Raw genomic sequence first — 27,947 nt, 5'->3', positions numbered from 1 at the left:
ATTGACATCAATGGGGCAGATGTCAGCACAGCAGGTATGTCGGGGAGCAGCCATGGTCCACCGGTGAACCTGTGTGCAGGCCTAGAGCAGCATCAGGACAGCGCTCCTCAAGACTTCGCAGGGCCACCACTGCACAGGGCTACCACAATTGGGGGTGGGGAGGGGGTGCATTAGGGGAGTGGGGAGGACACACCTGACTGCAGCTTCAGGTCAGAGAAGCCACAGCCTGGCCATTCAAAGAGAACCCTCCTGCCATATAAAGGAATGAAAGTCTTGTACTGGGCTTGCCATTTTTAATTTATTTAAGACCACCTCCTTACAATTTCCAAAGAGAAAATACAAAAGAAACAATTGGTTTCAAACACATAAACAGTGGCTGGAGTTGAAAGCATTGCTGATGGCACTGTCATAGGACGTCAGCGCACTCCAGGGCACTTTAGTATTCCTGAGGAATAAACATGGTTTTTCTTTCCTCCCGCTGGGATTTTCTCGGCATAAGTCACTGCTCCTATGAAGCAAGGACACTCAGTTAGAACAGGAAGGAGACGTTCTGATACCACTGGCTGTAGCCTCGGTCAGACCCCAGGATCAATGGCTCCAATCACTTCAGAATTTCTCTTTCATCTGTTTCACAGCAGAGGCTCCCCAGCCTGAGAGGAGAAGACTGGAAGGGGCAGGCATGGACAGTTAGTCCTGACTCAGGAGGTCACAGGTGAGTGCCAAGCACAGCTGAGTCAGCAGCTGCTAACTCTGGTCTGGCAGCTCCCTCACCTCTGTAAGACTCTGCCCCTCTGCTGAGAGAGGATACAGCACCTCCCCCATAAGCCACTGGGAAGTGAGGAAAGAAAGACTATGAAGAAAGTCCTCAGGGTGGTGCCCGGGGCCCAGCCAGTGCTTGCCCAGCAGTTATCACAATGCAGCCAGCCATGCCACATAAGCCTCCAGTGGGATCTTGTTCCTAGGCGGAGAGCAGGATGACAACATCCAGGCACAGACTCAAGTCCAAATGAAGTTACGAGGCCATTGGAGAGAGAGTGTGCAAGGCTGTAGAAAATGTCATATTTTCCACAGTACCTCCCAGCCATTAGACGCCTAATATGCATAATCACCTCTGGTCCATCATCCAGCACAAGCAGCCTGGAACAATGGCAACGCAACAGTGTAAAGACCCAGCACTCCGCCTGCTCCCTGCTGTCCACCCTCAGCCGCGCTCTGCTGCCAGGGCGGAGAGGAGCTGGGAGCGGTGGGGCAGCCTGTGCCCTGGTTGGTGCGCCACACTCAGCCTCTCCACGCCCTGACATTAGAACGAAGCACTGGATGCGCTAACAGGGGGCACGGTGGCTCACAGCATCCGTACCTCCAGTCCCAGGGGATCTGATGCCCTTTTTCTGGCCTCCATGGGTGCCAGCATGCAAACGGTGCACAGATATACAAGCAGACTGAACACCCATCCTCATAAAGTAAACTAAAACAGCACAGCTAGCAAGGGAGAGGTGCCGGTTCTGGGCTTACTTTGACAAATTTTCCATGCAGCATATACGGAGACTGCAGGTCGTGCTGACAGTTGGAGTAGGCCATCCCCAGTCCCACGCCAGAGCCAAAGGCTATGGGCCACGTTCTTCCTATTGGGCGAAGAGAAACCCCAACAGTCAACTGTTAGGCGCAGAAAGGGCCTTCACCTCAACGTGTGTTTAGCATGTTCACAGGTCCTTACCAGGCATCACACTGCCGACCGACACATGACAGGGCAGCTCTGTAATCCAGCACATTCCTTAAGTACCCAGGCTGCTAAATTTGATGCCATAGCCAGGCTGCTGTTAATTGTGCACCTGAACTAGTTTCTTAACCTTGTCAGAAGGAACATCTGTCGGTAAGATGTTAGTTGTTTAATTATTAATTTCACCAACATTCACAAACTTTGGTTATACTTAGTAAGTCATAGAGTTGACTTGCATACTCTGTAGTTCCAGTCCTTGTCAGTTTTCCATGGAAAGAGGTTTTGGATTCTAGTCAATTCTCAAACTTAAGTTTTCCCAAGAAGGAGATCCTGCTTGTCTGTTGCTCAGACTCTCAGGAAGAAGCAAGGGCACCGCTAGCCCACTTGCCTTTACTGCCAGCAAGCCTCCTGTCCAGGTCACTTTAAAATATGTGGGCATGCACACTGGCCAGCATGAGACTCAGGCTTTTGAAAGGATGTCATGCTTAAGATACCAGACAACCCTGACTCACTGGCCCCCAGGGAACACTGGAGATGTCCAACCCATGCAGACTGAGTTGACATTCTCCATCTAGCTCATTGTACAATGGACAGGTTGGCAGGGTTAGTAAAACAGACATTGTAGTGAGGATCCAGTGAAAGTCACTTACTTTTAAAGAAGGTGAGGGAGAAGACAATTCCTAATCCAAAACCAGTACCTGCAAAAATGGAAAACAGTGTTACAGTGCAGGAAGCCAGTGACCCAAAACAAAGGTGAACTAAGTCTCTTCCAGATGAACATTACAGGCCAGGCGGACGACTTGGAGGTTAGCTGTCTAGCTGCTACTACGCTCTCTCATTGTCAGGAATACTGCAGGTGCCTTCAGTCTCACTGCTCACAGAAGGAAATGAGAAACTTTATTCCCTATCATGTTCTCCTGGAGTGTTGCACAGCAGGAGTGAGGGTAGGAAGCCTGAGAAATTGTTCTGACTCTTTTTGCACTCTGACCCACAGTCTCCTATTTCACAGGAGAGTCACTGAATAGCTCTCCTTGTCACTTTGGTTCTCAAGGTGATGCTTACCTTTTTTCTTTTCTTTTCTTTTCTTTTTTTTGAGGAAGGAATGATCTAGAACAATTTCCAAAGGTTATACTATCACACAAGTCAGTGTCAAGACAGAAAGAAGCGCTTCCCTCTCCCAGAGCTAAGCCCTATCCCCTGCTCTAGCAGAATACTACATCCCCAGCCTCACTAACACCTCACTAGGAATTTCAGCTTGAAAAGAGCTCTGGCTTTTAGGATAAACTGAGTCAGACTTTGTGAAGCTCTGGTGCCAACCTCAGAATTTCTGGTCAGCCACACACGACCTCCACCCTTACTTGGCTGTTTGCTTTAAAAGAGAAAAAGACATACGTAAACTGAAGCCTGCTTTAAATAGCAATACTGGTGTGATCAACAGGCCTAGCTGTATGTGCATGAAAAGTTTCTACAGCACTATCTTACAAGAAACTGACCCATGTTACCTCACATGATCCTCACCTGCACAGGAGTGTACATGAATCCACTTCTCCACGAGAGCCAAGCTCTGGCTGTTTCCCTTTGCAAGTTCTATTATACCAACGCTCAACTCATGAACTCTGATGCTCTGTTTTGGTTTTGAGACATTCTGGCTCTGTAGCCCAGGATGTCCTCCTTCCTACCTAGCCCCACTGGGATTACAGGCTGCACCACCATGCCCACCATGCCCAGATTATTCTGATGTTCCGTGTGTCTGCTCTCTGACCCAGCAGAGCCTCGGATCAACATCATTGAGTAGATCACATACAAGAGCTGGTTCTCACTTGCTACAAATGTCTCACTTGCTACTTGTGCTGTTGAAATCTGCTAAGCTTTTGCTGTAGCTTTGCTCTTTGAAGCAGCACCTTGCCGAGCAGCCCTGGCTGGCATGATACTTACTTTGGAGTCCAGCCTGGCCTCAGCCCAAGTGCTAGGATTCTAAGTGTGCACCAGCACATTCAGCTTTGTGCTGCTGGGATTCCAAGTTTCTTCTTACTGGGCTGGGGATATGGCTCAGTGGGACAGTACCTACCCCACATGCACAAGTTTCCAGAATATCAAACCTCAGAGAATTCCTCAAGCAAGTTAAATGTTCTGTTCTGAAGACGGAAAACCAACGTGAACAGGCAAGGTATGTATTTTTAAATCTTCATAGGTATGTATTTTTGATCCAGTAACTTTTTGTCACTTGTGCACAATCTAGATGGTGTTAGATTTAATAAAGTGTACACGCTACTCATACAAACTCGTTTCTTCTTATGAATTTCCTTATTTGTTTGGTGTGCATGTGTTCAGATTCATGTGTAGAAGCCAGAGAACCACCTCAGGTGCTGTTCTTCAAGAACCACCACCTTGGTTTTTAGGAGAGGGTCTCTCACTGGCCTAGAGCTCACCCAAGTAGGGTAGGCAAGCTGGCCAGAGAGTCCTAAAGCTCCACCTCTCCCATGCTGGTATTACAAGCACATCTGCAAAGCTGGGCTTTTATTTCTTTTTAATATGGGTTCTTAAAATTGAGGTCAAGTCCCCATGGCTGAATAGCAGGCACTTTACCAACTGAACCAGCTCCCTGGTCCCAGGATGACTATTAGTCCTTTTGGGGGAAGGGGTATATAGGGTCTCACTATGTATTCCCGAGTAGCCTGGAATCACTACTTAGACAAAGCCAGCCTTGAACACAAGACACAATTCCTGTCACAAGACAAGGTCAGTTTCTGCAGCCTCTGCTGAGATTGAAGACATGCACCACCATGCTCAGCAGGTTTCAATCATTCCACCACATATGGGGCCATGATGCATTTCTTCCACAGACAGACAAGCAACATGTGGTCAACGGCAAATTTCCATTGGGTTGAAACTGGAACCAACAGTGGAAGGGGAAACCAGGGAAAGGCAAGCACAGGAGGAAAAGGCAAGAGAATTCCCCATGAAGGGCCCAACAGATATTTCTGAAGACCCAACTAGCAGGATTAAACAACAGGGTTAAACAAGACCCCACACCAAGAGGTTTCTATTAGCAAAGAAGAATGTTCACGGTACATTCTCTGCCACCAACAAACCTGGGGAGGAGAGGGAAGGCAAAACAAAGTAGAGTTTCTAAAGAGAACGCCTCTAGCAGGCCAGCCAGGTGCTCTGAAGTGTCACTGTCATCACAGGAGGGAACAATCCTGTGTGCTTTAGCTGGAAGATGGTGTTATGAATGACTCTGACCTGAGGAATGAGTACAGGCCTAGGACAGTGTGTATATGGGGGGGGGGGGAGGGTTGCCAAATTTTAGCAAAAAGAATTCTTTTTAATGTAAAAAAGAAAAGTTAAAAACAGAAAAGATAGCTCGGTGCGGTGGTGCACGCCTGTAATTCCAGCACTCAGGGAGGCAGAGGCAGGAGGATCTCTGTGAGTTCAAGGCCAGCCTGGTCTACAGAGTGAATCTAGGGCAGTCAAGGCTACACAGAGAAACCCTGTCACAGAAAGAAAGAAAGAAAGAAAGAGAGAGAGAGAGAGAGAGAGAGAGAGAGAGAGAGAAAGGGAGAAAGAGAGAAAGAGAGAAAGAGAGAAAGAAAGAAAGAAAGAAAGAAAGAAAGAAAGAAAGAAAGAAAGAAAGAAAGAAAGAAAAGAAGGAGGTTACAGAATATGAATATAAAGGAAACACCAATACACTATGTTTGTATTTTAAGCTACATGCAATCACAAAAGAACAAAAAGTTTGCCAGGAATGGTGGCCACGCCTATAACCCCAGCAGAGGCAGGAGGATCTGCGAGTTCAGACCAGCCTGGTCTACACAGTGAGTTCCAGGCCAGAGCTGCACAGTGGGGATGCACGCTGTATTGGCATTGCTACCCAGTCACGCTGGCCCTTACACTATACTCAATAAGCCTGTTTCCTCCTAAAAACCACCACCACCAAAACACCAAGAGAAGATGAGCTAAGGTTTAATTTACTGTTGATGAAAAACATTTTTAACAAGATTAGTCTTGCCCAGCAGTGGCGGCTCACACCTTTAACCCCTGAGCTTGGGGGGCAGAGGCAGGACTGGTCTACAAAGAGAGTTCTAGGACAGCCAAGGTTGTTAACACAAAGAAACCCTGTCTCAAAACGCCACCCCCACCCCCAACAACACCACCCAGGAGGAGTGTAAACACACCAAGCCATGTAGCCTGTAGTGACAGCCCGGGTGACAGACCCCTCCAGGGCGAGCTCTCACATTTATCACTATGCTCTGCTGTGCTCGGGTGGCTTTGGGCACAGGCTCTTGCCACTGTGATAGAGCTACCACACATTCAGTACAGTAAGAAATGTGCTGCAGAGGTTCGCAGCCCCGGATCATCAGTCACCATGACCTGCCTAACTGTGCCCGGTGAAACAATGACATCATCTAAGGTTGCAATTCTAAGAATACAGCCACACAGCTGACCCACACCTGGATACATGGCCGGCCTCTGTGCCATGGGAATTTTAACTAAAGTCAGCCATGGTCCTTCCTGTCCAAAAGACCCTACGCTATGAACTAGTTTGATACCAAATTTAAAATTCAGTATCTGAAAATCAGTAATGCAACCCCAATTTCCATTTTAAAAAATCTTGGGAAATAGTTTGTCAAGGTTGTTCTGGTAAGTAGCCAGTCGAGGCTGGCATAATGAAAGGAAAGAGAAGGAACACTGTCACTCATGAGCGCCCGGCGCCTCCTTTCCGAGGAAAGTCTCTTCCTGTGCTTTACGGCATGAGGGTTTTGCCTGCGGGTATGTCTGTGCACCATGTGCATGCCTAGTGCCCATGAAGGCCAGAGGAGGGTGTTGGATCTTCTGGAATTGGAGTTACAGATAGTTTAAGATGCCGTGTGGGTGCTGGGAATGAAACCTGAACAACCCCACCCCCACCCTGCCAGGAAGAAAGTCAGTGCTCTTAACCACTGAGCCACTTCTCCAGCCCAAGAAAATTCTTTTTAAATCAAACAACCTTTTTCCAGTATGTTAGTACAATTCCAACACATGGGAAAGGAGGCAAGAGGATTAGGAGGAGTTCAAGGCTGTCCTTAGTTACATGCCAAGCTCAAGACAAGCCTGCACTACATGAGACCCTGCCTCAAAAACTAAAACCTCTATGGTAATATACCCTTGTTTTCCAGATGTTGAAAACAACTTGCCCAGAACAACCTACTGCTTATAAAGTAGTCAAGTGGGCCCAATTTTGCCAGTCTCATTAAGCCACTGTTCCCAGGACATCCAGACACAGGATTCTCCTCTATTTTCAGACCACCAACAATATCTTCCACAGGAAATTGGAGTGTCCTGATCTGTAGCAGAGTGAAGCAAGATACAGTTAAACACAAGCCATGCTCTCTATGCAACAGCCCAGAGTGCTAGGCAACCAGGCTAGTAACAAGCCCACACAAAGCCAACACGGCTTGTTCAGATTCCTACCAGACTAATCCAACCACATATATCACACAGACTCGTCTACCCGGCAGGACAGGAGAGCTTCAGAGGACAGACAACACTGCCATCACTGCTGGGCTTACAAAATGGCAGAAGGTTCGTTTTCAAGGCACTACCCCAGCTCCACAGCTGCAGTGTGAGGAGGACAGCAGATCACTCCTGGAGAATGAGGTAAAGGGTTAGTTGACAGAGGCAGGTCAGCGTGAGCAGGTGGGCCTACAACAGGGCTTTTCACAGTCACCATCTGGAGGCAAGGGTTTGGAAAGGAATCAAAAGCCCAGAGGAAACTATTGCAGCATTTTTCTTGTCCATTTGACTCCATGCCTGTTCTTCCATTTTTCCCAAAGAAAGAAAGCTCTGATGATCAATGCTTCCAAGCAGCAGACCACAAGTGATGCTCAGCTCACTGCTACCAGCATCAGTCAATCAAAAGATGAGACATGCCCACACCACCAAGAACCTACATCTCAGGAACCCAGATATGCACCCAGCTAGCCAGTTCCTGCCAACTGCACTTATCTAAAAGTGTAACCAAGCTCAAAACTCCAGGCAAGTCAGCCAAACCCAGTTCTCAAGGAACCTTCTCTGTGGTCTTAATTAGATGGGGCTGCTACATTTTTAATTCTTAACAGCAACTCCACCCGCCATTTCTGTATTTTTAAAGACACAAACTACCAAGACGACTCTATTCTAGAAAAAGGATTTCCTATCTTTTCACCTGTAATATCACACGCGCAGAGATGACAACGCTGGAATGCTGCTGAGCTCCCCGGAGTCAAGCCCTCGCTCGCTCCCTCGTTCTCTTTGAAAAGGCAGCATGCTGCTTCAAAGACAGTCCCACCTGGCCTGGGGACGGCTCTGCAGCTGCTTCCACTCAAGACTGGCACCTCTAGGCCAGGTTTAAGCTTTGGAACAATAAAACAGGAAAGGTTTGCCTTACAATAAAAACAAACTAACAGGGAAAGAGAAGAGCCGTCTCTGCCGTTGGCCACTTTTTCTTGTTGCTGCGTGACAAGCTCTTTTGGAGGAAAAAGCCAAAGGGAAAAGTACAAAGCATTTTTCACCTCCCCCTGGAAGCAAATATTTAACTATGAATGCAGTTTATATAACTTCGCCTCTCCGGCTCAGCGCTCTCAAAAGCTCGTGCTGTCTGAAATGACAAAGAACCCTCGGGTAACAGAGCACAGCTTATCAGCAAACATCTCCGCATGGCAAAGTCCAGTTGTCAGGGAGAGAGGGACAAGGAGAAAAAAACAACAGAGGGGCCTTATGGCATTGACATTAGGCCCAGAGCCCATGTTTTCTGCAACCATTTCTTTTAGAGAGGAAAAAGAATTGGCACAAATCCTTTCAAAGACATTATTTCAAATCATTCTAACCAAGCAACCTGATGGGTGCTTAGTGCCCAGGAGGGTGTCAGTAATCAGCAAAAAAACATTTTGGGGCGGATCAACTGGTCATCTGGTACTAGTTTTAAATTACTATCATTACATTTGCGTTCACGTGCGTGCGTGCACGCGTGTGTGTAAGAATGACTTGCAGGAGTCGTTCTCCCTACGAATCGTTTAAGTCCTGGGAATGGAGCTCAAGTACCTTTACCAGCTAAGCAATCACCCATCCAACACCGGTTGCTTGTTTTTGTTTTTAATATTAAAGATTTTATTATTTATTTATTTATTTATTTTATGTGCCGGTTTGCCTTCGTGTATATGTGTGCACCAGTGTGTTCCTGGTGTCCCTGGTCATCAGAGAGTCATCAGATCTCTTGGAGTTACGGAAGACTGAACCATATGTGGGTGCTGACAACCAAACCCTGGTCCTTTGCAAGAGCAGTAAGTGCTCTTAACCACTGGACCATCTCTTCAGCCTGTGATACTGATCAACAACAACAAAAACTAGAGAATGCAATGTCTAACAAGTACACATGCAATGCAGATTTATCTTCTGCCTAAGTGCACCTTGAAAAGCAACTTTAAAGGTAACAAGTGCATGCCATAAGCCATCACGGGGAAACATACGCTGGGGCTCATTACGGGCATTCCTAGTTAAAGGCAACTTCAGACACAGAATCTGCTGGCAGGCTACATATCAGGCACAAAGTCCAAGCCACTGCAGATGAGAAGGAAACCCAACCAGCAGGAATCCCCAAGCAGGCTCTATAAACTGACTGCTCTCACGATCAGCCTTTGTACAGAATAAGCTGGAGCAACACACGAGCCTGAAGAACGCACTCTGCAGAGGCTGCAGCTGCCATCAGTTGCGAGGAGGATCAACCCCAGAGAACGAACAAAAAGTCACGCAGAAATTTGCTATAAATTTCTTTTAAAAAAAGCAACAAAAACAAACAAACAAAAAAGCGGTGGTTAGGGGTAGAGACTAGAGAGATGAACACTGGCTGCTACTGCAGAGGACCCAGTTTGATTCCCAGCACCCACATGGTGACTCACAAGCACCCATAACTCTAGTCCCAGGGGATCTGATGCCCTCCTCTGACTTCTGCAGGCACCAAGCATGCATGTGGTGCATGAACATACATTCACATAAAGTAAAGTGAGTGAATCCAATAAACAATTTAGAAATAAACATTAAAAATTCATTGGGGATTAAAGGCTGTAGGCCTGGGAACAAGGGAACCCAGATATTTGAGGCCAGGCTGTACAATTCCATCTTGGGGGTCACATACTGGGAGGGGGATCTATTACAGATTCTTTTCTATTTGCCAACCACACAAATTCTTGTTTTTGTTTTTGGAGACTGGATTTCTCTGTGTAGCCCTAGCTATCTTTGAACTCACTCTGTAGACCAGACTGGCCTTGAACTCAGAGATCTGCCTACCTCTGCCTCCCAAGTGCTGGGATTAAAGACGTGAGCCACCATCATACACCCTCACAAAAGCTTCTTAACCATTACTAAGACCTCACCTTAGTGTACATTTAACATTTTAAACAAGGATTCACTATTCATAAGCCTGCAGCCAACATAGTTATCAGGACTAAGAATTATTTGTATCTAAAAATTAAAACTGGGAGGCAACTCCACTTGATTTTGCACAGCTCATATTAGTACTCTGAAGAAGATAAAAACTCATGTACCACTCAACTGCTGGTTTACAGATGTGAAAAGCTACAGAAATTCCCCAGTCTTTAGTGCCTTCACTGCTGTGTGCCCAACAATTCCTGACAAAATAGGCAAGAATTAAACACTGGAAGATTACTCTCCTGACAGTGGCACGGTATCCCCCAGGCAACACCCAACTTTGGGTCAATCACTTTACCAGGCAAAACCCCAACCTGCTCAGCCACAGGGAAAGCCACCTGCCTCCAAGGGTCGCTGTGCTGCAGCTCTGCAGCCTCTAGCCCTGCCTGCTGAAGAGCTCCGTAAGTAGTACTGAGCTCTGTCACTGTCATCATAGAATTCAGAGATGTCCACAGCCTAACAGTTAACCCTCTTAGCGTACAGCTCGCTGACTCACACAGACTCACACAGGGTCGCGTTCATCAGGTGAGCCACAGCTCACAATCTAATCTTTCCTACTCCGAGCACTTGTCTATATCTCACTGGCATTAGCATCTGCTTGTATGAACACACCAGGTGTGTGTGTGTGTGTGTGTGTGTGTGTGTGTGCACAGTCTTGCTATGTCACTCAAACTAGCCTTGCACCTCAACCTCTGGGATTATAAGATATGTACCACCACACCCAAGTTTTCTTTTCTTTAACAGAGGATCCCTTCAGCTTTATCACAATTAGGCCATTTGCTTTAAAATGTAATGAAGATTTCCCTAGAATTGTCTTGTTTAATATGTGCAAACTAAAATGAACTAAACCAAATTGACCCATTTATAATGGGCATGTTTTCCTGTCAATCATGTTTCTATCATGCTATTACACAGTCAAAAGCATTTGTTACCACAGAATAAACAAGAGCGTGCTTTTACAGAAAAGAACACTTGGGACTGACTTCAATGAGAAACACATTTCCAAAAAACATTCCTGTTATGAAAGATACTCTAAGCCCAACTTTTGAAAGAGAGAGAGAGAAAAAAAAACAGTTATAAGTCAGCTGTAAACGGTACTACTTAATCCTCTGGGGCAAAGACAGGCTGTTCAAGTGTCCACAGGTAAATGCAAAGTCCTATGAATTAGCCAAGAAAAGATGACAGTGACAGAGCGAAGAACTCGGGCTGTACAGACCTGCTCTCAGGAGTCACTCTTGCTTGGGCTCTGTAGGAAGAAGAGGGTGGCTGGCCGTGGAACTCTGCTCGACTATGTGAGTGAATGTTCATCACGAGGGTTCTGATCAGAGCAAGCAGAGCAGAGCGTGAGAGTGCTGTGCTGGAGGAAACCCAGGTCTCTTAAAGCAGCGCCTATAGAACACACTTCAGCTGACAGCCACACAACCCTCACTCAAGAAGGCTAAAGCAAGAAAGAAACATGGTTGTAGACTTAAGTTTTATTTATACAGTATTCTGCCAGAAGAGGGCACCAGATCTCACTATAGATGGTTGTAAGCCACTGTGTGATTGCTGGGAATTACTCAGGACCTTTGGAAGAACAGCCAGTGCTCTTAACTTCTGGGCCATCTCTCCAGCCCCGTTGTAGACATTTTACTGGCATGCCCTAATTTATTCCCATGTGTTAACACTATGTGGGAAAATGAGATGTGGCTCAAAGATGGGGAAAATAAAACACAGAATTCTCAAGCTCCAATAAGCACATTACGTGCTCTCGTGCAATGGGTTGGCCGTAGTCCTGACATTAGCAGCAGTGTGCACTGTGCGACCTTGCAAGCTCTACTATGAACCCATCTTACAGGAAGAAACAATTCAGAGGGACTGAGTGACTCACTCAAGCACACAACACCTGAAAAGGCACAACTCAAGCCCGGGCTGAGCAGATGAGGCAGGTCACTCTACAGAAGTCCCTGGCTCCGGAGGCACAAACATTCCCAAGCAGGTGAGTAAAGCTACACTCTGGCTTACCTGAGGGAGGCGCAAAACAACGTGGAGTGCAAGAGATGCTTGGCTGGTGGGACTGTACTACCTAACAACTGATGTAGTATGTGGGTATATGCGTATATGCGTGTGCGTGTGTGTGTGTGTGTGTGAGAGAGAGAGAGAAAGAGGGAGAGCACTATTCCTAAATGGCAGTAATTGCCTCTGAACAGCAAATTCTCTTAAATATGACCAATATTTCAAAACATCTACATTGGGCTGGAGAGGTGGCTCAGCAGTTGAGCATAACTGGTTGCTCTTCCAGAGACCTGGGTTAGAGTCCCAGCACCCACATGGCCGCTTTCATCTGTAACTCCAGTCTTGAGGAATCTAACACCCTCTTCTGGCCTCTTCAGGTACTGCACACAAGCGGTGTAGACACATACCCAGGCAGAACACCCATACACAGAGTAGCAGAGTGAAAGCCCTCACCAGGCAGGCACTTGTGTTCCTGGATTCAGTTTTCTCACTTAATCTTTACAATAGACTTCTATTAGGCTCATTTCAGAGAAGAGAAACAAAGTCACAGCAAGGTTAAATACAGACTTGCCCTCAGTCACATAATCAATTTATACTGAGTACAAGAGACCACCCCTTCTGAAATGCATTTAGGCCAATAATTTAGGCATTTCCTTAATTATGGAAACTGAGTACCTACTGTGTGCTATTCTAAGCTCTGGGAAATGCTTTCTCCACATAGGTGCACTGTCCAGTGTTGGGGTGGGTAATAGCCAGAAACCAGAAGTATAAGGAACAATGGCAGAAGAAAAGGAAGGAGGCAAGAGTCGGCTGTCAGAAGCTCCCTGATGAAGCAAACCAGCCTCTGGGTTCTACTACCCCACAGCTGAGCCTCGTGGCTGCTGCCCACTGGGCCTCGTGGCTGCTGCCCACTGAGCCTCGTGGCTGCTGCCCACTGGGCGACGCGGAAGCAGCAGAGGGCTTACAGTGGGCAGCAGCCCATCAGATGTGCACTTTATGCAGCTGACTCTGGCAGAATGAGGACAGAGCCAGAGAAGTTCCATAAAAGGTGGGGACAGCAGTTAGGGAGAGCCCTACAGCAGGAGGCAAGGGGCAGATTTCAGTGTTCCTTCCATAGTAGCAGACTTGTTTTGAGGCACCTCTCATAGAGCCCAGAGCCTGAGCAGCAGGGCAAAGCCCCTAGATGCAGTCTTTCTTTCTTTCTTCTTTTCTTTTTTGTTTGTTTGTTTTTCAAGACAGGGTTTCTCTGTGTGCCCTTGGCTGTCCTGGACTCCCTTTGTAAACCAGCCTGCCTCAAACTCACAGATCCACCTGCCTCTGCCTCCCGAGTGCTGGGACCACAGGTGTGCGCCACCACACCCGACTTCTAGATGCTGTCTGAAGCTTCTCCTCTCCGCCCGTGCGGCTCACACCTTCTGTCTGTCCTCCCACCCCAGACCTCCGTGCTAGGCAAGGTGGAGCTGCTGCTGAGGGCAGCACAAAGCAAAGGCTTTGGCGGCGCTAGGGGCTTCTGAGGGGCAGAAGTGGCTGTTCTTGGTGCCAGTGTCTGGCTAGGGATCCAGAGGGAGGGACGCAGCAGAGAGCCTCCTGGACAAAGATAATAGAGTTGGCAAAGGGACAAATGTTTTCTTTAAAAATATATTTTTTTAATTTATTGTGTGTGGATACTCACATATGTGAGTGCACGTGCCTGCCAATCCACAAGAGGCCAAAAGATCTTCTGGAGCTATAGTTACAAGTGCTCTGACCTGGGCTCTCTCTGGGGAGGGGACTGGGGTCCTCTGGGTTGGTTGGTCTGTTGGTTGGTTGGTTGGTTTGCGTTGGGTTGGATTGTCGTGACAGGGTTTCTCTGTGTAGCCCTGGTTGTCTTGGAATTCACTCTGTAGACCAGGTTGGCCTCCAACTCAGAGATGCACCTGCCTCTGCCTCCCGAGTGCTGGGATTAAAGGAGTGAGCCACCAGCATTCAACTTGAATTTGTGTTCTCTGTAAGAGCAGTGCATGCTTTTAACCACTGAGCCATCTCTCCAGCTCCAGAACAGACATTTTTGGCATGAATAAATATTTTTGAACACATAGAAGTGTTTGCAAACGTGCAGGATGGACCAACTGGAATTTCAGGGCTTCTGTGAGCAGCGACCTTCTCTCACTGTTCAAATCTGCCAGACTATAAGGTAGGAAACACAAGCGGCAGCTTGTCCTCCAGCAGAGCTGTCCGCCCTTAACTGCCCAGCACTACAAGCCTCAGAACAAACCTCTCCAACAAAGAACCCAAGAACTTAGTTCTCATAAACTAAGAAGAAAAACTCTAAAGTACAAGTTACAAAACATAGAAAACTGTAAATTGTACTTAGAATATAGCCTCTTTGTGAAAAGCTAAGATTGGTGGCATTTATTCTGATTTGAAGCCAAAATCTACAAGTAACAGATTTCAATGTCATCATAGGAATGATGACAAGAAGCTGGACGTTTTCTAGGACAAACCTTACTATTGAGTGAATAACAGAGCTTAGTCACCTGACTTCAGGTTCAAATCTACCAAGAAAGAAGTCTGAGTGGCATAACTGTGCAGGTTCTGATAGAAGAGGAGGCAGAAGTATTTATTTGAACTCACAAACACTTGCCAAAGCACTGTGAGAGATGTGCCCACCATTATGTCAGCACAGTGCCAAAACAACAGATGAGTCTAGGCACTTCTGACTTAGGTTAGACAGCCAACACTAATGCACTGGGGTCCGGCTCCTCCCAAGCTGTCAACTAGGAACCAGTTTCATTACCCTACCATAGGGTAGGGCTTGGAAAGACTACACAACTTTATAACACACCCTGCCTCTCGCCTTCCCCTGTTCTTCCATCTCCCTTATGCACCGCTAGTGGCCCACTAGCTTCTAAGGTAGCCTCCTCATCAGGCAGACTCCCTCAGCCACCAACACTCACCCCTGTGTGCTCAAGTCTAGCCCTCAGCTTTTGCTCCCTCTCTGCTGCCCCAGTATTTCAAATTAGCTTTCTATCGTTTTAAAAATGACAAGCTGGCCTAGAGGTGGCTCAGAGGTTAAAAGCACTGGCTGCTGCTCTTCCAAAGGTCCTGAACTCAATTCCTGGCAACCACATGATGGCTAACAACCATATATAATGAGATCTGGTGCATCCTTCTGGCGTGCAAACAGAACATGTATACATAATAAACAAACCTTTTTAAAACTTGACAAGCTAAAGAAACTACTAAAAGGCAGGCACATCTCTTGAGTTGGACACCAGCCTGGTCTATATAGCAAGTACCAGGCCAGCCAGAGTTATATACTGACTGTCTCAAACTTTTTTTTTTCTTTTTAAAAACAATTATTATCTATGGATAGGGAGATAGCTCAAACAGGCAAATCTTTTGCTTCATACCAAGCAAGCATGAAGACCTGGGTTCAGATCCCCAGCACCCACGTAAAGGACAGTACACATCTGTGATCCCAGCATGCCAGATCTAAAGCCTCTGAGCCAGCTAGCCTGCTTTGCATAGCAGCAAACAGAAGATCCTATGGAAGGCAAGGAACAACACACATACCATCCATACATACAATCATACACACATACAGATTTAAAACACTATTCTCGTTCCTGTGCTTTCTTTCATACCCTTGCACGGTGAATTTTTGTCATTTTTACCCCTTCTTACCGAAACTCTTTGCCCCCAGCAAGTCCCCCTATTCCTTCCACATCTTCTCTTGTGTGTGACCTACAGGGTTCAATTAGAATCTTTTACCTAAGCAAGGAATGGGAACACATATAGCTGTTAGCGACAGAACACTTACCCAGTATGTATGAGGTTCCACCCGCAAGAGCCCAGCACGCCCTCCCCATATACATTTTGGCCCAGCAAGATAGAGGGAACTGTCACCAAGCCCAAGGACCTGAGTTGATATACCAGAACACACATAGTAGACAGAACCAACTCCCACAGATTGTCCTCTGACTCTACACACAAGCCATGGCATGCATGCATACACATACAATAATGCAAACACTTTAAGTTCTGATTATGTACATGTCTGTGTTGCCAGCACTACAATCAACACCACCATCACTTGCAGCCCTCTTTGGTCTGTTCTCTCTCCTTAGCTTTCTAAAATCCCTTACTACTTCCTTTCATTATATTACAGAGTACATTTCCTAATGTTACATATAACTGGAATTGTAACGTCATAGATACTAGCAACGAGATCCTTATTACTGAGTTTCTCAGTGTAAAGCTAGCCCATGACTGCTGGTTCACCTAAGACAGCAGGTAGGTTATTTGAGCTGTTTTCAGGTTGGGGCTTAGGGACATTCATGTGTGCCTGTGTGGCCTTGTCCTCATTTCTGTTAGCTACGTCACTTTGTAAGGAACCACGGATACTCAGGCAAGGTGGTCCTAGCAGCTCCTGTTTCCGTATCTCAGTGGTACTATTCTCTGACTTGTAAAGCTCAGTGATTTTAATGGCTTTGTGGGGTACCTCATAATCTTGCCACCACGAGTTTCCCCTGCAGCTGCTGATGGAGCTGTCCTTTCCGGTCCTCCTTAGTTCTGTGATTCAGTGTTCCCTCTGTGCTGAAAACAAGTCCTCCGTCAGCCATGTGCACTGCTAACACTCTCTCCCTTTCTACAGCTTTTAAAATCTTGAAGGTGTCTTTCAGAAATCAGTTTTACAATGGAAACAAACCCAGTGTATTCTCTGTAAATCCTGCTTTTTGTGCTCTAGGAGCCTTTCTCCATGCCTGGTCTCAGAGCCTCCTGTTTGCCCCTGATGGTTTTGTGGCTTCAGCTTTACACTCAGATCAGGTCCATTCTGTCTCTGTGTGGACACAGCTGTTCCTGCAGTTTGTTGAAAAGATTTCCCTCTCCCCATTAAACTGTGGGTCAAAATGAACTGGCACACATTCGGGTCTTTTTTGGACTCCAGACTATTCTGTGTGTATATCCTTCCTCCAAGCCACCCTGCTTTGTACTTAAGGTAATGTAAGGCACCAGCTCTGTTTCTGTTAAAAATTCCTTTGCTAACACCTGTAATCCCAGTATTTGGGGGTCAGTGATGGGAAAATCACTATAAATTCAAGGCCAGCCTGGACTACAGTGAAACCCTGACTGAAAACAAACAAATAACAACAAAAAACTCTTTTGTGAATTTAAACTATTTATAATTTTACAGATTTCATTTTTTAATTTTAATTTTGGACTTATTTTATTTTATGAGTGTTTTGTCTGCATACAAGCATGTGTACCATGTGCATGCCATGTGCAGGTCAGAAGAAAGCACTGGGTCGCCTGTAGCTGGAGTTACAGATGGTTGTGAGCCACCGTGTGGGCACTGGGAATCGAGTCCAGATCTTCTCTAGAAGTAAACAGTGCTCCTAACCACTGAGCCACCTCTCCAGGCCTCGTGTAGACTTGAAAATCAGTGTAGCTCAGTGACAGGGTCGGGGTCAGCTGCACCACTACCTAAGCTTTGATCCCAGCACCAAAACCACACCACAAGCCAGCCTCTTAATTCCTAGGCAAGCTTTGAGCAGTATTTTTCCTGATAGAAATGCAAAAACACTAGCAGGGTGTGGTGGTACATACCTGTGAGCTCTGCACTTAGAGAAACTGAGGCAGGAAAATGCCTGTTAGCTAGAAGCCAGAATGGACACACAAGCTAGCCATGGCAACAGAATAGAACCATTTCTCAAAGAAGAAGATATATCAATTTCTCTAACGAGTTTCTAGTTAAGAAAAAAACAAAAACGGGAAAAGTGTCCCTGTACCAAACATGTTCAGCACTGAGCATCTGTTATGTTAGCTGCTGCTTCTTCCCTCACTCGGACTCAGACTGCTCCAGTGGAGCAATGCCTGAACATTTCACTAGGGGGTCAACAGCCACAGTACAATATTACCACACCAAATAACTTCTATAAGTAAATATTTAAATTTTTACTTGGATTCAATCCTGAAATACACTTGCCAAAGAAAGCAATTCAGCATATTTACTAATAAACTGTTTCAGGCCACATTTCAGGAAAGCATAAAACCACAGCAGAACAAAATTTAAATGTTTTCAAGTCCCATATAGTGCCTAATTACATTATCCTGCAATGCCTGCAGGAAATTCTCCTCCAACAAGACCACAATGTTCCTTCTTACACTACTGCTACAAACAGAAAAAGTTTGCTCACACTGCTTTGAAAAACATACAGCAAACATGACTATCAATTCAGCAATTCACATGGACTAATTTAAAAACCCAAACCATACAGATCCAAAGCCTTTCAAGTATTTAGTTCAGACTGACTGACACTACTCCATGAAGAGGCAGGTATTAACCTGCAAACATGGGGTACCAAAAGGCAGGAATAGTTCCTGCTGAGCCGCCAATACCCAAACTCATCAGATGAACTGGTACTTTAAGAAAAAACATCAATTTGCTTTTTTTCCATGACTTCACTCAATGGCCTCTTTCAGTAAAATGTTTAGTAAACAGCTTTAAGCGATCAACCCAACCAGACTTGATTATTGGCTCTGCTGGCGAAGGGGAAGCAGGTCAGGCTAAGAAGTCACTTAGTGTCTGCTTTCCTATCAACAAAGGAACAAGGCTAAACTCTGTTTTCACCAACAAGACACTGGGCAACTTCTCCCTCTATTGACTGAGCTGCAGATAACCAGGCACCCATCTCCAGCCATGCCACAAAGCCAGAAGTCATCAATTTCAGTGCACCACTGTCTTGGGTCAGCTTGCCACCCTTGGGCTCCTGCTGTTCGCCTCATATGGGCTCCTGCTGTTCTTACCTCAGCCATACTTTATCATAACACACTAACCCACTCCCCACTCTCCTTTTGCTCAACACCCCTCACCAATTTATTTTCATGTACTTGTGTGATTTTTCTAAAATCTGAAATTCTACCCTGTCCCTCTTAAGGGACAACAGTCAATAAATGTTCTCGCCTTAGCTGAGTGGTAGTACACACCTGTGCTCCCAGCACCACGGAGGCAGACCAGTCGATCTCTGTGAGAAGGCCAGGACAGAACTCTGTGAGTTCCAGGACAGCCAGGGCTACACAGAGAGACCCTGTCTCAAAAACTAAAAACAAAACAAGTGTTTTTCCATGCTCTGTCACCCTCATGGATGTGCACAGGATAGACTACTAAGCACATAAAAGGAAAACAAGCAGCACAGCCCTTGATCTGAGTGGAGAAAGAAAACCAGAGCAGCACATAAACCTGATAAAACTTAAAAATAAATCCACAAAATTAGCAAAAACCATTAATGACGCATTCACATAAAACTAACGGAACATGCCATTCATAAAATGTAATATTCTTCACTCCTTTTTAATTTCCTGCAATAAGGCTCTGGCACTGCTCTTAAAGCAACATCCTCCTCTGCTTGTTTAAACACGAGTGTGCTCTCTGCTCTCACTTGACCACTCCCAAACATTCCTTACTCCACTTTTTATTTTTTGTTTGTTTGAGATAAGGTCCTTGCCATGTAGCCTTGACTAACTTGGAAATCACCATGTAGACCAGACTGAACATTCTTGAACTTGTAGCAATCCTCCTGCCTCTGCCTTTCAGGCTTTAACACTACTTCAAAACTAAGATCTCTTGACCATAACTTAGAACCAGCAAGAAAATAAAAGTTGCAGGGTGCGGTGGTTCATGCCTGTAATCCCAGCACTCAGGGAGGCGAAGGCAGAGGCAGCCAGATCTCTGTCAGTCTGAGGCCAGCCTGGTCTACAAAGTGAGTCCAGGACAGCCTAGGCTACACAGAGAAAACCTGTTTGGAAAAACAAAACAAAAAACAACAACAAAAAAGAAAAGTTGGTTTTAAAACATACTCTGAGTCTCGGATATGAGCAGCGACTATGGGCTCCAAAATTCTTAGCAATGCCTGCCATTTGCTTAACAATTGCCGTGTCCTTTCCTTAAACCAGGGGCTGGTAGGGATCTAGAGTGAACAGGACAGCCTCTGGTTCTGAAGGAAGTGACATTCCAGAGAGGATGACCAATCAAGTTCAGAAGCAAACTGCAAATTTCAGACGGCATGCCCACTCCTAGGGAAAAAGACTGCAACCTCAGCAAACAGGACACTAAAGAGCATCCTAAGCATCCAACAGGATTGCCAACACAGACAATGTCAAATTTATAAATAAACATGGCCAAAGAGAAGGGTAAAATGTGAGGGAGGGCTACAGTCTGCCACAGAGAGCATGTTTAACATGCTCTAGAGCCTGAGTTCCATCCCCAAGATTACAAACTCTGTGTGAATGCAAGGGACAAAAAAAAAGGAGAAAATAAGGGTTGGAGAGGAAATGAAAAAGGATCTGTTATGTCTGTCCCTTGGTACCTCCTGTCCAAAGTCAGGGAACCATGTCAGATAATCATCAATTATCTATTCTTCAACACTAACTGCAACAAGAAAATAGATATTTTAAACTGGAATTAACAGGGGGAATAGAACTGTTTCTGTTGGGGGCTGGAGAGAAGGCTCAGTGGTTAGGAATGTTTGCTATTCTTGCAGAGGACCTGGGTTTGGTTCCCAGAACCCAAGTACATGGCTCACAACTACCTGAAACTCCAGCTCCAGGGGATCAAATACCATCTTCTGACTTCTGTGGACATCCACGCTCAGTGGTCCATACAGAAAGAAACACACACGCGCGCACACACACACACACACACACACACACAAATCTCTTTTAGAAGGGGTCTTGGAATAGGCAGAGGCTAGAGAGTTGGCTCTGCATTAGTTAGTTTGTGCATGCAAGTGCAGTACCCAAAGTGGTCAGAAGAATGCAAGTGCAGTACCCAAAGTGGTCAGAAGAGGGCTTCACACCCCTTGGAGTGGGAGTTAGGGGTGGTTGTGAGCTGTGCTGGGAACCAAATCAGGTCCTCTGAAAGAGCAGTAAGTACTCTTAACTGCTGAGCCCATCTCCAGCCTAAAGAACACTTAAAAAAGTACCCAGTTGTACATACTTGTAAGAAAAAGTCCTCTTGGGGCTGAGGGTATAACTCAACAACCGAATGCAAGGCTGTGGATTTCCATCCCCAGCACTGAGAGGGCTCAGAGAGGCCGCTGTCCAGGCACAGTAGCCTCTCTGCAGTCTGCAGAGCCAGAGCAAAACCATCAGCAGACAGAACTGTAAACTGCAGTGATCCTTTCTTCCCTGCCTGTATCTTCCCATACATCTCAGTGGGAACGGCATCCTCTGAGACTCCATCTCCATTCTGAAATGCCAGGAAAGCAGTCAGCAAGGGGGCGTTGCAATATTACTGTGGGAAGAAAAGAGCCGTGGAAGAGCAGCATTCTTCACAGTCTCGGGGCCGCCAAGCTCAACCTACCCTCCTCTCCCTTGTGCTGTAGCTCTTTTTCTAGCCCACTGTCTGTGGATCAAGCCACTCAAAACCTGGACTCTGGTATTCCCTCAAACTTGGAAACCTTTCTCAACTGTTACTGGAGCCGGTTTAAACCCAATCGCTAGAAGTAACGAAAACCAGCCTGGCAGTGGTGGCAAGAGGCAGAGGCAGGTGGATCTCTGTGAGTTTGAGGCCAGCCTGGTCTACAGAGTGAGTACTAGGATAACCTAGGCTACACAGAGAAACCCTGTCTTGAAAAACAAACAAAAGTAAATATACATATAAATAAAAGGAAGAATAGGAACTGACCGCATACACCGCCTGTCCTCACTGTGCTCTTGAATGGTGCACCCACTTCTACCATGTTACTTAGTGTGACAAGGCTCATGTGCACCCCTTCTGTTTACTTCCAAATTCTGATCACACTTTACCACTGGACCAATGAGATGGCTCAGTGGGCAAACATGCTTGCTGCCGAGCCTGGTGACCTGAGCTGATCCCCAGGACCCACACTGTGAGGGAGATAACCGACTGCTACAAGTTGTCCCACTGACTTCCACATGCACACCATGAAACAAACATACACTAAATAAATACATTTTGAAATTTAAAAAAAAAAAATTTACCATGAAGGAAAATTCTAACCTTGGTGTTATCCTTCTAAGAAATGAAGACTGTTAAACAGATGAGACCAAGGAGAGAGACAATTACCTTGACTGAGTACAGAAAAGAAGTACTACAGAGAAGACAGGCTAGCTCAAGAAACCTTTCATAGGTGTATGCCTTTAATCCCAGCACTCAGGGAGGCAGAGGCAGGCGGATCGCTGTGAGTTTGAGGCCAGCCTGGTCTACAGAGCAAGTCCAGGAGAGCCAAGGCTACACAGAGTAACCCTGTCTCTTATACACTATCTAGCCCCACCTCATTATCCCACTCACCTGCCCCAACCCCCACAGCAGCACAGAACCCAGGGCAGGCGCTGCTACCTCAGATTCGCATCAGCATCGACACGGCATAGCCCATCACCTCCTGGACTTGTACCCGAAGCCACAGTACTAAGGCTTTTACATCTCTCTCCACTTTAGGCTGCTGTGGAGGCAGGTGTTTGTCTTGAGACAGGGTCTATCTGTGTAGTCCAGGCTGGCCTTAAACTGGAAGGGACCCACCTGCCTTGCCTCTTATGCTGAGGCAAAAGTGTGCCACCATGCCCAGCTCCTATAATTGTCTTATTCTTTTAGGTTACTCTCCATTTCAGGTTGAGGAAGACTCCTTAACCAATGGGGGAGGGAGGAGACTAGTGAAGGACAAGGAAGAAAGTGGGTGACTAAATCACATCTCTGCAGATCCCAAAGGAACTGTGCTGGCAAATAAATGTTAAATCTTTTCTCAAACTGCAAACTATTAAAAACAGACTAGAGAGAGGACTAAGTGGTTAAGAGCACTTGTTGCTCTTGCAGAGAATCCAGGTTCAATTCTCAATTCCCACAACTGTCTCTAACTCTGGCTCTAGCAGATCCAACACCCTCTTCCAACCTCTTCTGGCAACAGACATGTACCTAATGGGCAGACATACATGCAGGCAAATCACCCACACATCTTAAGTAATAAATATTTTTGGCCACTTCCAGAATAATTCATTTCTAATAGCAAGCCAGACCATTTAACCCTCCCAACCACCCAGAGATAGCAATAGTGACAATTTAAAACACAGAAACAGGCGCGGGGATGTTAGCTAATTTGCCCCTTATAACAGAACTGGTCCGGGCTGAATCTGGGAATTAAAAAGTAACTGTGATCAACTGCCATGTTTTGATTCATTCTGAATAATTTCTACACTCTACACTTCTGGGGCCTAGGGCATACAGTGAGAAAAACAGAAGACACACCTACTTTCCTGAGCTTATGATTTTATTCTTTCCAAATATCTTCATCTGAGGATATAATCCTAAATTCTCTTAAATAGATTTCCATGCAGGAGTGTAAAATATGAACCTATGTGATGGCACACACCTTTACTCCCAGCACTCAGGAGGCAGACACAGGCAGATCTGTCAGCTGGAAGCCAGCCAGGGTGACCCAGTGAGAGACCCTGTCTCAAAAGTGAGAAAGAAAAAAATTCTAATTTGCAACAATAAATATTAGTATAGAAGAAAGAGTGGGGGGGGGCTGGGGAGATAGCTCAGTCCCTTGTCTTCAAAACATGAGGACCTGAGCTCAAATCCCTTGCACCGAAGCAAAAATCCCAGCACTGGGGAGGGGGAGAAGGACTATAAGAGCTCAATTGGCAGCCAGTTTTGGCAAACTGATGAGCTCCAGTCCTTTCCAAAATATAAACTGGAGTGGGGTATAGTGGTGCACAGCATTAATTCGGCCACTCCCAAGGCAGTAGCAGAGGGTTTCTGAATTCAAGGCTAATCCGGTGAACATTGTTTTCCAGGCCAGCCAGGGCTACACAGTGAAACACTGTCTCAATCAATCAATAATGAATAAGGAGAAGAGCTATTGAGAAAGATTTCCAACATCCACTTCTGGCCTACACACCGATACCTGCTGACAAAGGTGACATGTATATACACATATTCACAAGAGAAAGATGGAGCGAAGGAGGAACATCAGCAGAGAGCCCGAGAGCCGAAGTGAGAAATCCTGGGGGGAATTCTCAGCTATGCCACAGATCAGCAATGAGATTTCAGTCCTTCACCAGACTCCAACTCACAACGTGGAAAAAAACATTTTTGAGATACTGTGCTGAGCAGCGCGCCTTACATCTGTATCACGGTCACTAAATGGGATTCCCTGGATCCTCCTTCCCCAACACCATGACCTCATAAAGTATGTCGTCACAGAACGCGTGTCGAAAGACAACCTGGAGTAACAAGGGGGGCTGCAGTGGCCATGATCTTACTGTCTGGGGCAATTCTTCCAGAGTATCACCACCGTCTCCAGTTTCAGACCCGAATCGGGTTCAGATAAATGAGGTCGCGCATGACAGCGATTCCCACCGCGGCCCGGCGGCGGCTATAAAACGCTGCCGTGACCTTCTTCCCAAGGCAGACTTCTAGCTGGGGAGCAGTGTGGGCTCCGGCAGGCTGCTCGCCCCGACAAGGGGACATGTGGCACGGAGTGGCAGAGGTCCCCGACGCATCCTGCACTCTCTCCCGCGCCCAGAGCGCCGCTGCTCTCCGGGACGTGCACCTCCATCCACCCGGGAGGCCGCCGGTCGCCCCCGCCGCCCGGGTTGACAGTCACCTGTCGGCGCCCCACAGCTCAAATGTGCACCGCGGGGCGGCACCAGGCCGCGGCTTGACCCCTGCGGCTTTCCGTCCACGCGCGGGCCGCTCCGCTCTAGCCAGAGCCTACCGGAGAGAAAAGCGCTCACCTAGCTTCACCACTGCGTCGGCCATGCACCGGTCCCACTTTCTGCCTAGGTCAGACTCCGACATGTTCCCCTCCGGCAGCAGCAGCGCTCCTCCAGGCCGGGCCCCCCCGCGCTCTGATGGCAAATATCGCGAGAGCCGGCCGCCGCCGTAGGCTTCCGGCTGGAGCCGGCCGTTCCAGATATCGCGAGAACATTTGCGTCTTCCGTCTTTTCCGGTTTTCTTCGCCCTGTCGTCAAGGTGACAGGTTGCGTGGAAGCCGTAGGTGACCCTGACCTTGGAGCTACGCGGAAGGGTGGCGGGGACCAACAGCTTCCAGAGTCTAGATACCCAGAGTCCATAAGGCCATTTTTCTCCTCTGTTTTTCATATTTGTATATAATGTATTTGGGTCATTTCCGCCCAAGTTACTCTCTCTGAGTTCTGAGTTCCCCATCCTATACCCACTGAACCCCTTCTTCCTCACAAACCTCCTCCCCCTTTTAGGACCCAATGAAGATTTTTGTTGTTGTTGTTGTTTGTTTTAAGGTTTTTTTGGTTGGTTGATTGGTTGATTTGTATTTATTTATTTATTTATTTTGAGACAAGGTTTCTTAGTGTAACTGCCCTAGCTGTCCTGGAACTCGCTGTGTAGACCAAGCTGCCCCTGAACTCAGAGATCCACCTATTTCTCAGAGTACTGGGATTAGAGTGTGCCAGCACACCCGGCCAGGACTCACAGAGTTTAAGTAGGGTTGCTAGCATGGCCGTGGGAGGGGAATATTTACTGGAGCAGGAACAACTTGCAGATGGATTTTAAGACAACCAAAAATCTTGTATTTTATGTACCGTGTGTGCACGAGCATGCCTCATAATGGCACATGTGGAGTCAGAGGACAACTGGTGGGAGTGGGTTCTCCGCCACATGGGTCCCAGGGATTGAACTCAGATCACCAGGCTTGGAGGCAAGTTTTTTTGTGTTTTGCTTTTTGTTTTTTTAACTAGTTGAGTCATCTGGACAGCCAAATAGACTTTCTCACCTTCCTTATCATATTCTCTATTCATAACTGCATGACACCACTCTTCCCTAATTCTGAATTTCCTTCAGGCCTCACCTCTTTTTTTTTTTTTTTTTTTTTTTTTTTTTTACCTGTTTAGAATGTTGGTTCTCAACGCTTCCATCTAATCTCTTTTCATTCTAAGTAATTAGAACCACCGTTGTTATGTATTGCTTTGATGAAATAGCTGCCTTATTCATATGAGTGTATAAGAAACATTAATTAAACCATTCATGGTGGTGAATGCCTATAATCCCAGCACTCAGGGAGGCAGAAGCAGGCACATCTCTGTGAGTTTGAGCCCCCCCCCCAAAGAAAGACCCATAGGAAATGCCAGGTGTGACTGATTGCTCATGCTTATAACCCCAGCACTGTCGGTGGTAGAGATAGGGTGATTACTACAGTTGGCTGGCTGCCAGTGTAGCTGTGGGTTCAGTGAGAGACTGTGTGTCAAAGAAATAAGGCAAAGAGTGATCAGACACACCTGGCAGCCTCCTCTGGCTTTCAAGTGTACACACACACACACACACACACACACACACACAGGTGCACTGTGGTGGTTTGGAAAGGAATGGCCCCCAATACGTTCATCTATTTGAGTTCTTGAGTATTGGAAGGGAGGGATTAGGAGGCATGGCCTTTGTTGGAGGAAGTGTGTCACGGGGGGGGGGGGGGGGGGGGGGTTGGCTTTGGGGTTTCAGAAGCCCAAGCCAGGCACTCTTGCGCTGTCTCTCTCTGTCTGTCTCTCCTTGCTGCCTGTGGATCTAGATGCGCAACTCTCAACTATGTCTCCAGTCCCATGTCTGCCTGTGTGCCCCCATGCTTCCTACAATGATGATAATGGACTAAACCTCTGAAACCCAGCCTCAATCAAATGCTTTCTTTTTTTCTATAGAAATTGCAGTGGTCACGGTCTCTTCCCAGCAATAGAACACTAAGAAAAGCATACAACAAACGCAATAGGCAGATAAACATGCGGCCCTCCTGTGAGTTTATGAGTAGAGATGCTTATTTCTTGACCCTACCCAGGGCGCACTAGTAGTGATAAGCAAGGTTAGATCTTGGCTCCTAAATAATATTTTCTGGACCTGTGTGTCTACATACCCCATTTTTAGTGGGTGCTGGAGTTCAAACCTGGGGAAGCTGGCACTCTCCCCACTGAGCTGTGTCCACAGCTAAATGCCATTTTTTAAACTGTCACTGAGGCGCCTAAGTAAAGCACCATTAGCTGGACATGGGGATGCATACCTTTAATTCCAGTAGAGATGTTTCAGTCCAGCCAGCACTACATAGTGAGACCCTGTCTCAAAAATGGATAGAATAAATAAATAAGGGGCTGGAGAGATGGCTCAAAGGTTAAGAGCACTGGCTGCTCTTCCAAAGGTCCTGAGTTCAATTTCCAGCAACCACATGGTGGCACAGCCATCTATGGTGTGATCTGATGCCCTCTTCAGGTATGCATGCAGGCAGAATACTGTATACATAATAAATAAATCTTTAAAAAAGAATAAATAAGCTCCATATGTCTTTGGGAAAATGACTGAGATTACAATTTTGGACAGAGAGGATACAAGATAAGTCTAGAGTATCTTGTCACAAAATAAGAAAATTTTCAAAGAATTTGAAATTTTCAAAGTGACATGTCCAAAAAATAATTTTTAAGATTTTTTGTGTGTGTGATGGAGTCTCACTATGAATGTGGTCTGAGCTGCCCTCAAACTCACAGAGATCTACCTGCCTCTGCTTCCAGAGTGCTGGGATTAAAAATGTTTACTGCTACACCAGGCACTAAAGATTTTCATCCATGTATGTATGGCCCCTATGAGTATAGAAGGGTCACGTGTGTGCGCGCACGCGCGCACAGAAGAGAGGACAAGAGAAGGTGTTTGATTCCCTGGAACTGGAGTTAAAAATGTATGCTCTGGCATTTGGATGCTGGAAATCAACTTCCCAAATCCCCACACACCTGTCTTTTTTTTTTTTTCCTTTCTTTTTTATTTTATTTATTTATTTATTTATTTATT

The 27,947-nt window shown here is 46.4% G+C and overlaps 1 protein-coding gene across 2 annotated transcripts; it reads right to left on the bottom strand.

Moving 5' to 3' along the window:
- Positions 1 to 279: 279 nt before the first annotated feature.
- Positions 280 to 25,046, bottom strand: Micos10 (mitochondrial contact site and cristae organizing system subunit 10). 2 transcript variants are annotated; one of them, XM_021630753.2, is made up of 4 exons: positions 24,890 to 25,046; positions 2,368 to 2,415; positions 1,513 to 1,622; positions 280 to 508 (listed from the first exon to the last, which is right to left on the bottom strand). In XM_021630753.2, exons 1-4 carry the CDS (start codon positions 24,951 to 24,953, stop codon positions 500 to 502), a joined length of 231 nt encoding a protein of 76 aa, XP_021486428.1. In that variant the 5' UTR covers positions 24,954 to 25,046; the 3' UTR covers positions 280 to 499. The 2 variants fall into 2 exon arrangements, with proteins under 2 accessions (XP_021486428.1, XP_060235170.1); XM_060379187.1 differs by lacking the exon at positions 24,890 to 25,046 and adding an exon at positions 8,141 to 8,255.
- Between the last annotated feature and the right edge of the window lie 2,901 nt (positions 25,047 to 27,947).

The sequence above is a fragment of the Meriones unguiculatus genome, chromosome 3 (genome assembly GCF_030254825.1).
Source record: "Meriones unguiculatus strain TT.TT164.6M chromosome 3, Bangor_MerUng_6.1, whole genome shotgun sequence".
Classification (NCBI taxonomy): domain Eukaryota; kingdom Metazoa; phylum Chordata; class Mammalia; order Rodentia; family Muridae; genus Meriones; species Meriones unguiculatus.
Note: the sequence above shows the minus strand (reverse complement) of the source record. Positions and strands in the feature narration are given on the sequence as shown.

Coding starts and splice junctions, on each gene's coding strand:
- Micos10 (XM_060379187.1), bottom strand. CDS start 8,240: ATGCTTTGTACTTTTCCCTTTGGCTTTTTCCTCCAAAAGAGCTTGTCA. Junction 2,416..8,140: donor GACGGCTCTTCTCTTTCCCT/GTTAGTTTGTTT, acceptor CCATTTTTGCAG/GTACTGGTTTTGGATTAGGA. Junction 1,623..2,367: donor CTCCCTCACCTTCTTTAAAA/GTAAGTGACTTT, acceptor TTCGCCCAATAG/GAAGAACGTGGCCCATAGCC.